Raw genomic sequence first — 14,790 nt, 5'->3', positions numbered from 1 at the left:
CCTCCAGGTTGGCAGGTTTAACTCATCAAAAATGAAATAAATAAATAAAGGTAGCGATTTGTGAAGCATGCAAAGTGTAATTTACTGCATCTGAGCGCGGTTTAAACTTTGGTTGGATTGTGACGTAAATTGTGCAATTAAACATTCTTTCAGTTTTGTTTTTAAGGGTTGCCTTTTCATCTTTACTCCAGCAAGTGGCAGCATTATCAAATATTCTCTATTACACTCATGAGACTTCAAATTCATTCACAGTAGCCAATGAGTTAATACAATATGTGTTATTAAATAAGTACAATTTAAACAAAACACCTAATATCAACAACCTTCGAGTAAAATACTCACTTTTTTTTTCCTTTTTACTTTTGATATAGACAATATTTTTTAAACACATGATTGTAGTTTTTCTCAACTATTACACATGAAAGATGAATATAGAAGTATTCTATTCCATTCCCTATATCTTTTGAAAGCAAACAGTTATTGAAGACATTAAAATACAGTCTTCTATTAATGAAATTCAGTGGTGGACCGTTTTGGCCTGCAAGGCCTTCTCTGGCCTAAAAAATATCTTAATCACATACTGATGTTAATTATATTTTGTCTATGAATACTTATTAAATAATTCCAAATTGTCTGTTAGCTTCCTTTCATTCCTTTTCCCCTGGTTCTGCTGTTTCCAGATGTGTGTTTTCATATTTAAGTATTTAACCAATCATATTTCAGCCATTATCTGTTGCCAGGGTCAGAAATCTACCCGGAGGCCTTCACAACAGGGGTCGGCAATAAATAATTGGTAGAAAATTCTTGCAGCATATTACTGAATTTGTATCTATGACCATCATGCAGAAGTCTTGGGGTTGAAAAAAAATTGTCTTGATTTTCCCACAATTTCAAAGTAAAAAACTAAAAAATCTCTTGAATTGTCAATACAGTAGCTCTGATAACAAGAGAATGTCAAGTCTGGAAAAATATGAGTGAATGCATAATGGCAAAATGCAAACATGTGGGAGGATGTTGAATATTGTGGTCACCTCCTTTTGAACTTGGGACACACCCTGTATGAGTGGAAACAGTGTGTTTTAATTATTGTAATATTGTATATTGCGACTGATGTGAATCGACTGTACGGATCTTTTTCAAATTTGAATGGGAAGGACGTGACATTTAAAAGCGTCACTGAGCACGAATGAGATTTTTGTCCTTTGAATAATGATGAATTTTCTGTTAAAAATATTAACTGTTTTGTTATGTCACATGACTAATGAATGGGAATGATGCCATGTTGAATTGCCTCTAGGAATCTAGGAGGGAATGACATTTTAAATGACACCTGATTTTATGTTGGTCACCGTTGGCATGTCAACGCAACAGTAAACAACTGGTGTGCAAACGACAATATGATGAAGAAGTATATAAAATCCTGGCTGTGCCTTATCAGCTAAAAATTTGTTTATTTTAACATCATGTTTGAACTACACTTGCGTCTTAAGTAAGTTTGCTGACATTAGGAATAAGCAAATAAGTTGTATATTTTTTAAGGGTGTGTCAGCAGCCTTGGTTGTTTTTCACCGTGTTGCGAAATGAATTCTGGCAGCACGATTTTAAGACGTAATCAGGAAGGGAAGTGCCCAAGTAGAAGCAAGAAAATGGTTCTTCGAAACAGCCAATGTGTATATAGTACAGATTGACAAAGTTGCCAGTCAGGCTAGACCTGTCAGAGAAGACAGCCGTATTGGAGGAATATCTCTTTAAGAAAGCTGTTTTGCAGTCCATTTCGCTTGAGGAACCTGTTAAATAATGTGTCGGGGCTAAAGAGATATACTGAGTAGGAACATGGAGGTGACGGTGCGGCCCAACGGTTAATGAAGATGTCAGCGGCGCAGAATTTGTGGAATCCGTTTACAAGGAGTGGAAGGCTGACTGAGATGACAGGCAGGGGTGGGAACGAGTCAAGTTAGAAACTCAGAGTCACAGCAGCTCCACCACAGGTGAGTTTGACACCAAGGAAAAATGCACCCACGGCGACAGCGCCCTTCTCTCTGCTATGGCTTTGTCTCGAAGGTGCTGCGGAAGAATGCTAACTAGAACCCACACAACCCATGCCATCACGCCTTGAGGGACTTCCTCGAAGTGTTCTCCGTCGAATGTCTTTCCAGCCAAGCGTTTGCTCGGCACCCCGCTGGAGCGATGCATGACAAGAAACCGAAGCAGTAACTGAGGGATAGCGAATTTCACCAGCGAGTCTGCCGCCATGCAAAGTCAAAGGTCTCAGAAGGCGAGCCTGGATGAGAATGCTGTGATCCTGCCGGTAACGCCGTCTTCCCCGGAGTTCCTCTACTCCGAGCGAGAGCGTCGGTCGGTGGAGAATCTCTTGTGGGGTGGTCCCAAAGCTTTCTACACCTCTGTCAGAGCCGAGCCCTTCGGCCGCTTCTTGTCTCCCGATGAAGTGGGCGAGATGACCAGCTGGGTTCAGGACTTTCATTTTACACCCCTGCCAAAGAAGGAAAACGGCGGGGACGGCGACCCCGACAAAGAGGACCTCGCGTCTTCCTACTTCCCGTCATACTCGGACGTGCCGGTTCCGCGTTTGAACCTGGGTTGGCCCGAGACGCCCTGGGTCCACTTGGAAAACATAGCGGTCTACACGAATCCCCCCGCCGAGGGTAAACCTTCCATCAGAGAGGTCATCCGACGGCATCTGCAGAAGGCCGGCAAAGTACGCTAGCTTCGTTGGACTCGTCATTTTAGACCCATTTCCAACACAATTGTCTCTTCTACTCTGCAGGTGCTTGCCATCGTGACAGACCGTCTGACGGACAGTACCATAATTGGGGATTTACATGACGCGGCCTCCAGGGGTGTCCCCGTTTACATCGTTCTGAACCAACGGACTAGTGAGAAGTACACTTTCCAAAGGCTGGGACATCCGGTGAGTCGCCCAAGCATGAAAATTCCTACATGAATTCCCTCCAACAAGTTACTATTTGCCTGCGGATCATGATCCAAACCCCTAAATGATTTAAAAGTTGGCATACAGCATTGTGAGCTTAAGATAAGGCACAGCATCGCGTGCCTGAGTAATCACGGTTATGTCGGCAACGCATTTCAGTTTAACTGGTTTAACGGCATTTCAGCGGATTCTTCTTGTTTCTGCTGCAGAATCAGCAAAATTGCTTCTAATGGACAAAAAGACACGAGGAAAAAAAATCCTGTTTATGTTTACCACATCCCCATGGTCCGTTCAAGTACTGACCAGAGTCTTATTTTTTAATGGATCCAGGTTTTTAGATCCCTATTTATTCTAGATCAGGGATGGGGTGTCAAACGCAGTTTGGTTGGCGGGCCACATTCATGGTGACCAGATCTCATGTGGGCCGGACCATTTTAGATATAATATATAGATTTTTTTTTTACAAATGGATTAAAGGAACTGGGTTAAAAGCCCTGAATATTCAGTTTTTTTTTATAGATCTAAAACAATGTATATTTTAGCTTTTTTTTAAATATATTTTTAGATTTTACAAAATGATTTTTGAAATAAAAACACAGAAAAAAATGATTAAGAAAATACAATTATTGATTTAAAAGGGGGAAAATCAGGAAATTGAATATACATTTATACTCTTCATTTTAATTTGATCCTAAAACAGAAAGTCGGCACTCATGATTTACTTTCTCGGGCCACACAAAATGATGCGGCGGGCCGGATTTGGCCCCCGGGCCGCCATTTTGACACATGTGATTTAGAGTATTTAAACTCAGTGGCTCTGCTGTTTTTTTCCATTAACTGCACAATAACATGCGTTAGAGTATCGTGTTCTAGATGATCAAACACTAGATCAGGGGTGGCCAAGTCTGGGCCTCGAGACCCCCTATCCGGTCTGTTTTCCATATCTCCCTCCACCAACACACCTGAATCACACCATCAGCTCTCGATGACAGGGAACATATAGAATTAGACAATTAGGTCAGTCAGTCACTAAGCAGAAATCAATTCCGCTCAGTCGGTAGGAAAGTCAGCTGCGCGTACCTCGACACTCAAGCCAGCAACATATACCATGTTTTTAATGCCGTTTCACCTTTGATCGGCAGAACATTCAAGTCCGTCTTCTTGGAGGCAAAAGCTTCTGTTCCAGCAAGGGGAAGATGATGGTCGGGGAGTTGAAAGACAAATTTATTCTGGTGGATTTGGTGACAGTCATTCATGGCAGTTACAGGTAAACATTGTAATCAAACGAATGCTTCGTGAAAACTGCTAACGAGGTTCTGTTTTTTTGTCTTTACAGCCTCACGTGGACTGACGCTCACTTACACAGGCAAATCATCTCTGTGATTAACGGCTCAGCTGTCGACAGCTTCGACAAAGAGTTCCGGGTGCTGTTTGCCGCATCGGCCCCGGTTCCTAACCTGTCGGACTACATCGATTCCCACGTAGAAAGGACGGTGGAACCAATAGACTTCACCGATCCGAGTCCCCCGAGACACTTCCACATGAAACAGGAGATCCTCAACCCTCCTTCTCCACCGACGGACACTCACCTGGATTGGGAAGCCATGGGCGTCATTCCTAGAGGGACCTTCCCAGATAGTCTTGAAGAAGAGGGAATTGTCGCAAGCCAAGCCGCCGTGCAGACTGCTACGGAGTTAGAAAAAAAGACACTTCTTTTAGATACTTTTAACCACAATGATTACGAAGCAATGACTACAAGAAGGTATAAACAGCGTTGAAAAGATATCCAAGTTCTTTTGCAGACTAGCCTCCAAATGAGTAGTGTGAAAAAGACAAACAAAAATCGCTATTCCCAAGTCCAATCACATTACTAACAGAAACCTAATGTTTATTTAAAAAAGTTGATAGTTTGAACCACATCCTTGACTCGAACTGTAAACCTAAATGGCACACCTCATTGACATGACATTTGACGTAGTTTCAATTCGTCAATTCATCACACTCAGGTACAAAATCAGATGATGACCTTACAATTTTTAAAAATATTCCCTATTAAGAACAATGCTACTTTACATACTTACCGCAAGGGTTGATTAATAGATTTTTTTGTATCAAACAGGTTCTGGGACAGCTCTCCAATGACAAATCATATACCAGATAACACAAAAAATCCTAAGTAAGCTTGATCTGAAAAGTTCATCAAAATCAGGAATATCAGTAGAACAAAAATAATGACTTGCTTCTTTTCCAGCTCGGCTGACCATCACGCAAACCAACCCAACAATTACTTTCAAGAGAGAAGAAACAACACAGGAGACAGACAATTTTCATCCTGCCGTGATAACCGAAATAGTAACAAGCTTTTATTTCCCCCTGACCTGGACGAGATCACCACCATAGAAAACAAACCTGAGTCAAGAGTAAGCCCCTACTTCGAAAAGGTTTTCCAAATCGTGGCTCGCCAAAAAAACGTGTCTCTGGTTTGTTTGCGCCTGTAGAAACCCTTAATCTTGAGGGTGCCGCAGTCCGAGAGCTTCAACTCGCTAAGTGACCTCATGAAGCGGTTCAAGACAAAATGGAATAAGGGTGACATGCTAAGAAAAGACTCCAGGAACAACACGACCGAGATCACCCAGTCTATGATGGACCTCCGCGAGGATGCACAGGATTCAGACCCAACTCCTGACGAGAGGAGATTGTCCATGCCGAGACTCAACGCTCACGTAAGGGCGTTTGATTGGATTTTTGTCGTCATTTCATGTCTTTGAAAGTCTTTTCAAATATAATCCACAGAGTTATGTCCAAAACCAAATGACACCGGGTTTATTCCTGATGAAGAAGAGGAATAACGAAGTGAAGACTAGAAATCGACCTCGCGGCTTCGGCCTTGATCTGAACTGGAAGCCTTCAAGGGAAACCAAAGAAGTGGAAGACCAATGAATCCCAAAGATCTATCTTTCTTGAAATAAACTGGAAAACCTCTGTTACCTCGGTAGTATTAACCACGCAAAAGTGTATGGAGTTCATTTTGCATTTTGGGATTATTTACAGTAGGGCTGCAGTACTCAACATGTCTGCCTCACTCTTGAAATTTTCTGGCCCTTTTAGTTTTTACGTTCTCCTTGATGTGTCGTAAGATTTAAGCTTATAGTCCTCCCGCGTTCCTCCCCCAAAAACTCTTAGGTTTAAGATTCTAGGTTGTAACTCCAATTGCGATTAAAAATATATACATACTATATCTATTATTTAAATTATTACTATGTGAAGATTCACTTCTGCCAGCTTGTGAAATAAAATGGACTTTACTTACTAGTATAGAAAATTGGTCATTGAATATAGTTTATGGCAGAACTGTAAAAGTGTTGTGAAAACTATTCACTCAAGACTGTGTACACTGTATATAATTGTCTGTCTAAATGTGTTGAATGAAGACTTTATTAGAGTTTTACATTCAGGGTAGCATGTGAAGACTCTAGCAAATGTGGATAAATTATCCAGAGCTCACAGAAAGGCTGCGCTGAGATTCAAAGTCCGTGAGTTGAACTGGGACGGAATGAGTGGGAGTCTGCCACATGCGATAGACTTGCCAATCCTGTCTCACGCAAGGCTCGATAGATGTGCCTGGAATTCATTTTCAATTCCCAAACCCAATAAACTTGAGGAAGAACACTCCTCCACTCCGCCGCATGTTAGAAATGTTTCATTTATATTTCTCACAAATGACTGGGAGTCAATGCTCACTATCAGAGCATACCATATGTGCCACTTTTTTTTTTTTATTATTATTATTGTTACTATTATTATTGTTATTATTATTATTGTTATTATTGTTATTATTATTATTATCATTGTCATTATCATTGTCATTGTCATTGTCATCGTCATTGTCATTATCGGATTGGATTGGATAGCTTTATTCATCCCGTATTTGGGAAATTTCATTGCCACGGTAGCAAGAGGGTGAGAATGCAGATACAGGAAAATACATTTTAAACATAAATAGATATGTAATACATTTAAAAAAAGTTAATAAATAAATACATAAATAAATAAGCGTGTTCCTGAAATATATATACATATAGTTTTAAAAAAATATTATTATTATTATTATTATCACCATTATTACTACTACTACTACTACTACTATTATTATTATTATTATTATTATTATTATTATTATTATTATTATTAAACATTTCCACCAATGTAATTTACATATAGTACAATAGGGGGCGAAAGCCGCGTGTTCGTTCACCTTGCCTACATCAAAACGCCCGAAAAAAAAAGCTTGCGGAAGGATAGTATATTTTTAAAGCCAAGCCATGTGTTAACAGTTTAAAATTTAGGCTGTTGAGCAATTAAAAACCCAAACAAATCAAAGCAACACTTATTACAAACATAATTAGGGTTTTTATTTCTTACGATTGTTGGAAAATTCCTCCACAATGGTTCGAGCGATAAGGTAAGTACGGGTAAAATTATACTAAAGGTAAAATCTTTATCTTAAAGAAGGTTTCAGTCGTTATTGTTGACATAAAATGGTGTATAACTCAGTCGTGTGTTATTTTGTATTTTTTAAATTATATATTCGGTTGAGGCCATTTCAGTCGTCATTTTTTGCTTCGATTAGGGGTGGATAAATGTACATGGTTTTACTACAATTGAGATAGGAAACCTTCACTAATCAACAATACAGTCCGTCGTTGCTAAAATGCTGAATCGATTTATTGAAAAAGAGGAACATTCTCCTCACTTTTATTTGTTGGCGTGTCTTACGACGGTCGAAAAATGTATTCCTGACTCCCCCTATCTGTTCCTTGTGAATAGGCGTAAAAAGTTCCAGAGGCCAAAAGGACAGCCAGAACATGATGAAGGTGACCCAGAAGGATACAAAAGCCTAGGTGTCCCTGATGAGGTCAGCATCTTTTTCCTCCTTACGTTATTTAGTTTATTTATGGTGTGGGGGGAATTCATATTCCGCCCACACCATAAAATTCAGTCGTAATCTTAAAATGTTTCTCATGTCAGATTCCAAAGGACAGCATTGATGAGTTTCACGAAAAGAAGATTGAGGTGAGTGGGATCATAATACTCTTTTCAAAATGCTATTCATGGTGTCATTTCCTAAAGCACAAAAGTTGTCAGGTACCATTTACACATTAAAATATTCTGGCCTTTTTCTACACAGAAACTTCTCGCCAGTGGAATTCACCTGCACAGCGACGAGGAGGAGCTAGACGATGAAGTATTATTTTTTTTTCTTCTTTATTGCAGTCGTGGTTTATCATTAACTGATGCAAAATCCTGAGAAAAATATGTTGATTTCTTCAGGAGGAAGTCATGGCCTTGGATGCTTCCGAGACGGAGGACGACGACGGCGATGATGATGACGATGACGAAAATGAAGAGGAGGATGAGGAAGATGAGGGCACTGACATGGAGAGTGATCTAGAGGGGAAGGTGGAGGAAAGTAAGAGATACATCTACACTGTAGCAATGTTGGTGGACTTAAACATGGCTTGACATGAATGATTTTGTTCTTAGGGCTTCCTGACGAACTAGCATGGGGCACCAAGAAGAAGTCATTCTACGACTCAGATTACATGACCACAAGTGAGCATACTATTTCTAACGTTTTTTAACATCAACTCGATTTCATGTGAGCCGGACCATTTTAGATATAATATTTGGATTTTTTTTTTAAATCGGATCAAAAGAAATGGATCAAAAGCCCTAAATGTTCATTTTTTTATAGATCTAAAACAACGTTTATTTGAGCTCTTTTTTTCCCTTTGTAAGGGAAAGGTGTCTTTTAATCATGTTTTCCATTTCTAAAGGAATCAAATTTTTTTTTAATGATGTTCAGTATTATTGTAGAAAACTGAAAATATTTGATATATTTATTTTTAGATTTTACAAAATGCTAAAAATACTAGGAAAAAAATGGATTAAAAAAAGGGAAATTATTGATTTAAAAAAGGGAAAATCAGGAAACATGATATACATCTATAATTTTCATTTGAATTTGATCCTAAAACAGAAAGTCATCACTCATGATTTACTTTCTCGGCCGCACAAAATGAGATTTGGTCCCCGGGCCGCCATTTTGACACCTGTGATGTAGGGATACGTTTGTCGAAAAATGCAACTGCAATGATTTTCTGCCCTGTTTTTCTATATCAACAGAGGGCAAATCACAGGAGGAACTGGAAGCAGAGGAAGAAGAGGAGGAAGAAGAAGCCAAAAAAATCCAGAAGCGCATGGCGGAGCAGCTCAGTGAGGATGATTACGACTTGAACTTTCTCCAGGTAACGCCAAGAAAATAGTCATCACTTTGGATCGAAGATGAATTTTGTGTCATGCGGCTTGGGTAAAGGAATTTGCCAAAGAGGACCAAACCGAGGTGACGGTTGTGGACAAGAAGATCGTCAAGGACTTGAAGCAGATGTCTCACAAGGAGAAAATGAAGCTGCTGAAGAAGGAGTCGCCTGAGTTCCTGGAACTTATTCAGGACTTAAAGGAAAAGGTACACACCGCTGACTAGCAAGTCAACAAAATGAGATGGATACTGAAAGAAATTGTTGATGTGCAGCTCACAGAACTGAAGGAGCAGTTGTTTCCGCTTCTGCAAATGGTTAAGGACGGAAGGATCCCACCGGGAAAGGTCACTTATTCACCTTTTTCATTTTTTTTTTTGGTCGGATGTTCATATTTGATCACTTTCGCTTACCGAGTCCTACCGTTTTGTGTTCCTAAAAGGGTGCCGACTACCTGAAGACTAAACAGCAGCTTTACCTCAAGTATGTAAAGTCCTTTCAAAATGCGACGTGCGTTCTCTCATTTGCACAACCTTCAACTTTTCTGCTTTTTGTCTTAGTTATTGTACCAATATCAGCTTTTACGTGGGACTCAAGGCCAAACGGATCCCCGCTCACAACCACCCGGTCATCGAACGAATGCTCACCTACAGAAATGTAAGTCTGCGCTTCTATTCAAGGTTTTTCTCCCGTTCAAAATGAAATTAACGGATTTTCCGTACTATAAGGCGCACCTGATTATAAAACGCAGATTGAGTACGGTAACTTTGTCGTCTCGCTCGCAGCTCATCAATGAACTGAGCTCCGTTGATGCCCGCTTGGAGCCGCAGTACAAAAAGCTGTTAGCCGCTTGGGAGGAAGGTGGAATCGTGAGCAAACCAGTGACAAAGAAAGAGGGGGCAGCCGTCAGAAAAGACAAGGTGAAAAATTATTTTGTGCCGGCGGTCCACTCCACCGGGTACGTTAACGGGAGAGGGTATTTGGGCGTAGGTTTCGGGCAAAGCAGTGGCCAAAACGACGGTAGACTCCGACGCGGATCTGGATGAAGAGGCAGCGTTGCGTTACTACCGAGAAGTGGAAGGGAGGATGAAGTTGAAGAAGGAGAGCAAACAGCGAAAAGAGTGAGTAGAGATGGGGACGTTGAGATCAAAAAAGAGAAAAAGTAATTTGCTTTTTTTTTTCCCCATTGTCAACAATGTTTCAGGGAGAACGAAGGCGTGAATGAAGAGGACGAGTTGGATCCACAGGGGAAAAGAAGCATCACATACCAGGTAATCAAATAACACGGATTACGTTATCACAAACTTGTTTAAATTTAAATAACTCACAACTGAAAACTGTTGACTGTATTTCAAACAGGGAGCCCTTCACATTAATCAGCACCAACATTATTATAGTACTTTATTTCATGCCTCGACTTTATTTGCAGATGGCCAAGAACAAAGGACTCACACCAAAGAGGAAGAAGATTGACCGGAACCCCCGAGTCAAACACCGGGAGAAGTACCGGCGCGCAAATATTCGCAGGAAGGGCCAGGTGCGAATTACAGACACGTAAAAACAAATGTCAGTCCACATTTTTTTTCCTAATGTCAACCATGTTTGATATTATCAGGTCCGCGAGGTTCGGCGGGAGGAGACGAGATACAGCGGAGAACTGTCGGGTATCCGCGCAGGAGTCAAGAAAAGTATCAAACTCAAGTAAAAGGAAAACCCCTGCCAAACTATGTCCGCTGGAATTATGTGCTTATGACTTTCAGAATTTTTTTGTGTTATTTGCCATTTGTGGTTTTACAACAATTACGACATCATTGTTGTGGTTTTATAACAATGGTGAATAAACTTTATTCAAGTTTATAATGTGATGCAATTTGTAAAAGTAATGAAAGGTCTCCATTATAATAGATTTTTAAAAAATGAATTAATATCCTTGTAATAAAATCCAAATTAATCAAATTAAATGAAAACAGATGTACACTGGTTAGGGTCGACAGCCAAACTCTACAGTTTATTTAAATTTTGTAGTATTTAACTCGGCCAAAATGACCTGGCACATCTTTCGAAGCCATTGACGACACGAGACGCCCAATCTATTTTGATTGTGATTATTTGATGTCAAAATGGATTGTACATTTACTGCCGTCAATGGCATCCAAAGAGTTGCCCTATGAATGATTAATCAATCATTGTAATCATATCATCTGTACTACAAAGCCAACCATGAAGACGACATGCAGCTAATGACAACAAAACTCAGCCCGCTTGTTGTTTAATGAAGCTCTCGTGCGCCGCCGTCAAATTAGCCACGATCTTCTCTTCGATCTCCACCCGGTTTTCGAGGTCCTCCTGGGAGAGGACCACCTCGTGCTGGCTGCTGGGCGTCACCACCACCACGTGGCCCCGCCTCGAGTCCAACGCGTTGGCCACTACCGCCTGGTGCCTGTACGTTTCCAACGCTTTCCGAGCCTTGTCCAGCAGGATGGCCGTATCCGTCTCCAGTTTGAAGGATATGACGAAGGCCCGCGGCGCCCAGTCCTTCACCAGCGGGGACAAGATTTTGGGAACCATCTTCATGCTTAGCTGCAAGGACAAAGTTGATGGTACAGTAATCCCTCGATTATCGCAAATTCATTACTTTGCGATTTTTTTTCTTTTCTGCTATTCTTAAAAAAAAGTTTATTATTATTATATATATTTTTTAAACTTAAGTGCTGAGTCATAGTAGCAAGAGTGGCTTCCGCTTACGGGTGGATTTACCTGCCATGGACAGCAATAGACCTTCGGTGAGGTTAAAATGGATCGGCTTTGTACCAATGGCAATCAATAAATTAAAAGAAAGACTTCTATAAAGCAAATGAACAAACCCTGTACTTTATTTAGAAGGAAGCCACTCTTGCTACTAGGACTCAGCACTGAAGTAAAAAAAAAAAAAAATTTATTGGGGGTGACCTTACTTCCTAATTTTTCAATGATCACGGCCATGTCTGGTCTACATTGACCGCGATATTCGAGGGATTACTGTATTCGCTCAGGAGGCTCAAATTAGGTAAGAATTTGTTTTTTGTTTTTACTCACTTGAAGCGGTCCATTGGAAGACTGGATTTTGTGCTCTGGCATGTCACTCGCAGGAATATAGAAATCGGACACAGCCGCTGCCAAGTAAAACATGGCCTTGGATCCTAAAACGAAGAAGGCCGTTAGCGCAAAAGCCGACACACGTGGACCCGGCGGGCGTTTTCGTCTACCGATGGTGTCGAGGGCCTGCGCCGACGCTTTGAGAAGGTGCAGGTACTCCGACAGCGTGCTGAACTCGACGGGGAGGAGAAGTTTGGATGCTGTAACTTGGCGGTATTTCTTCAGCACTCTGGCCACGTCGGGAAGCACCTGCGTGTTCACCACCACGCGATCCGGTTCCCGATCCCCGTCCGAAAACTGCAGGGCGTCCAGGACGTTGACGGAGGAGAACATGCGAGCGTACGGGTAGAGCGAGCGATGCCTGTGCAGGAAGACGACGGCGTAGCCGCTGTCCAGGAAGCATTCGGCGGACTGCGCTCCCCTCCTGCCGCTGCTGAAATTGTCCAGGAACCGGACGGTACGCGACTCCAGCGGGACTTTGGTGCCACCGGACGTGATGAGGACGACGCGGCGGCCCGCCTCGGCGTGGAACCGGGCGAAAGCCAACATCTTCTCGCGGACCTCGTCGACGTGCGAGGGCGCGGTGAACTCTTCGGCCAACTTGCCGTCGATGGAAGACGTTCTGGGTTGTGACATGGCCTGCTGACGTGAAGGTGCCAACGCAATGGGACAAACAGTTAAGTTAATCTCATTTTAAGGATCCATTTAAATTATTAATAATTCATTTAGACCAAATATGCTTTGATTGTTCTGACTAAATAAAAACGTTAATACATAATTATAATTTTAGATTTATGATTTTTCAAAATGACCGCTTACGATAAGGTATTAAAAATTTCGATGATTGTGTCGTAAAAAAATGTTTTAAATGTCATTTTTATTTTTGTAAAATGTATACATAACCAAATAGTCTAATGACATTGCTCAATATGATGTTAATCAGTAATATGAATAGATAAGGATTAGGTTATGGACAAATCGCACACGATGAGGAAAGATGGCACAATAAATCTAGGCGAAAGTAAATCATTCGAAAAAAATAAAAAAATATATAAATCGTTTGTTTCATTTTCGTGTGATGCAAAGTGACCATCACTTTCATTTTTCATTGCAGCCCAGCTATGAGTAGAGTAGTAATAACAAAACCTAGAGCCGAGTACCAACATAAAAGTTTTAAAAGCGGGTTTATCATGTTTTTGTGTCATAAAAACAAGTGATTATTGACAAAATTGAAGGCAAATTGTCAAAAGTCTTACTTTGTTCTTTTAAAGATGCGATGACCGTGAAGCTGGACGACGCCCCTCACAACAAATGAACACTCAACTTTGCCACTTCCTGAAAGGGAAGAGCGTGCTTCTTCTTCTGCTCCTCAACAAAACACATTCCCTAGCGCCTCTAAAGGAGATAGATGGTACTGTATGTCCAAAATAGTTACTTATTTGAGCTATTTTTTTGCAAGTCTTTGTCTAAAAAAATAAAAAAATAAAAAAGATGAAGAAATTTTGTTATACATTTTCATATCACGTCAGGAAATTGTGTGGTGCAGAACGACGCCTTGAACTTACTGGCCAACAGGTGACGCTGTTGTATTGCCGAATAAGGCACTGTGACAGCATCATCTTTCACTTTTGAAAGTCACCTGGTCAGTTTGGATGGACAGATATAGTTTCATATTTGTCAATTCGGCTCAGAAAAAAAATCCAATGATGTTTTGCCGATAGCGATCAGATTCCTATTCCAATATTTTTAGAGAATTAAAATAAGTCAACAAACATTACATAGATCCCTTTTATTATGGTTGACCAAATGAACTGTATTGCAACAAACTTTTTTTCAGCCACTAGGTTACGAGAATACATAAAATAGTTCTGTTTACAAATATTAAATTAGCCTTTCACTAACATTGGTTTCTAAAAAGTATAGTGCCACACACCAGGCACGTTTGATTTATAGCAGGTACTAAACATGACAGTGTTGAAAACAAATGTGAATTCTGGATCGGATCCCACCAAATCTGATACTCTTTCATCCAAAAATAGGCGTATCGGGTGCCGATATCAATACACTAGGTATCGTATTGAGACAACACTAATTTAGGTTTACAACATACAACTAACTGCAATATATTCACATACATTCACATGTATATTAAACACACGTGAAAAATTATGTAACTAATTTTAGATGAACACAGTACGGTGTATAATCTGATATGTGAAATTGATATGTATACATATTCAATCATTTCATATGAATCATGATTTGACATTTCTGAATCCATAATATGACTAAAAAACCAAAAAAGAATACAATGCAGTATTTCAAACCAACAATTTACCATTCATATCGGATCAATTAATATTGGGTAACACATTTTAGAGGAAGATA

The 14,790-nt window shown here is 40.4% G+C and overlaps 3 protein-coding genes across 4 annotated transcripts; 2 read left to right on the top strand and 1 right to left on the bottom strand.

Annotated features, from left to right (window-relative positions):
* Positions 1–1,606: 1,606 nt before the first annotated feature.
* fam83e (family with sequence similarity 83 member E) lies at positions 1,607–6,637 on the top strand. Its single transcript, XM_077604005.1, has 9 exons — positions 1,607–1,988; positions 2,062–2,716; positions 2,786–2,929; positions 4,093–4,217; positions 4,287–4,712; positions 5,070–5,126; positions 5,202–5,370; positions 5,449–5,673; positions 5,744–6,637. Exons 2-9 carry the CDS (start codon positions 2,252–2,254, stop codon positions 5,888–5,890), a joined length of 1,758 nt encoding a protein of 585 aa, XP_077460131.1. The 5' UTR covers positions 1,607–1,988; positions 2,062–2,251; the 3' UTR covers positions 5,891–6,637.
* Positions 6,638–7,395: 758 nt separating this feature from the next.
* utp3 (UTP3 small subunit processome component) lies at positions 7,396–11,123 on the top strand. The gene is made up of 16 exons (XM_077602038.1): positions 7,396–7,412; positions 7,778–7,865; positions 7,979–8,023; positions 8,139–8,195; positions 8,282–8,420; positions 8,495–8,563; positions 9,137–9,258; positions 9,327–9,476; positions 9,543–9,614; positions 9,710–9,750; positions 9,828–9,924; positions 10,053–10,187; positions 10,258–10,388; positions 10,472–10,538; positions 10,697–10,804; positions 10,883–11,123. The coding sequence occupies exons 1-16, from the start codon at positions 7,396–7,398 to the stop codon at positions 10,970–10,972; spliced, it is 1,428 nt and encodes a 475-aa protein (XP_077458164.1). The 3' UTR covers positions 10,973–11,123.
* A 125-nt stretch (positions 11,124–11,248) lies between these two features.
* ppcs (phosphopantothenoylcysteine synthetase) lies at positions 11,249–13,753 on the bottom strand. 2 transcript variants are annotated; one of them, XM_077603223.1, is made up of 4 exons: positions 13,659–13,753; positions 12,513–13,044; positions 12,343–12,446; positions 11,249–11,847 (listed from the first exon to the last, which is right to left on the bottom strand). In XM_077603223.1, the coding sequence occupies exons 2-4, from the start codon at positions 13,036–13,038 to the stop codon at positions 11,521–11,523; spliced, it is 957 nt and encodes a 318-aa protein (XP_077459349.1). In that variant the 5' UTR covers positions 13,039–13,044; positions 13,659–13,753; the 3' UTR covers positions 11,249–11,520. The 2 variants fall into 2 exon arrangements, with proteins under 2 accessions (XP_077459349.1, XP_077459350.1); XM_077603224.1 differs by having other exon boundaries at positions 12,513–13,041; positions 13,659–13,750.
* Between the last annotated feature and the right edge of the window lie 1,037 nt (positions 13,754–14,790).

Source organism: Stigmatopora argus, chromosome 6 (genome assembly GCF_051989625.1).
Source record: "Stigmatopora argus isolate UIUO_Sarg chromosome 6, RoL_Sarg_1.0, whole genome shotgun sequence".
Taxonomy (NCBI): Eukaryota; Metazoa; Chordata; class Actinopteri; order Syngnathiformes; family Syngnathidae; genus Stigmatopora; species Stigmatopora argus.
Note: the sequence above shows the minus strand (reverse complement) of the source record. Positions and strands in the feature narration are given on the sequence as shown.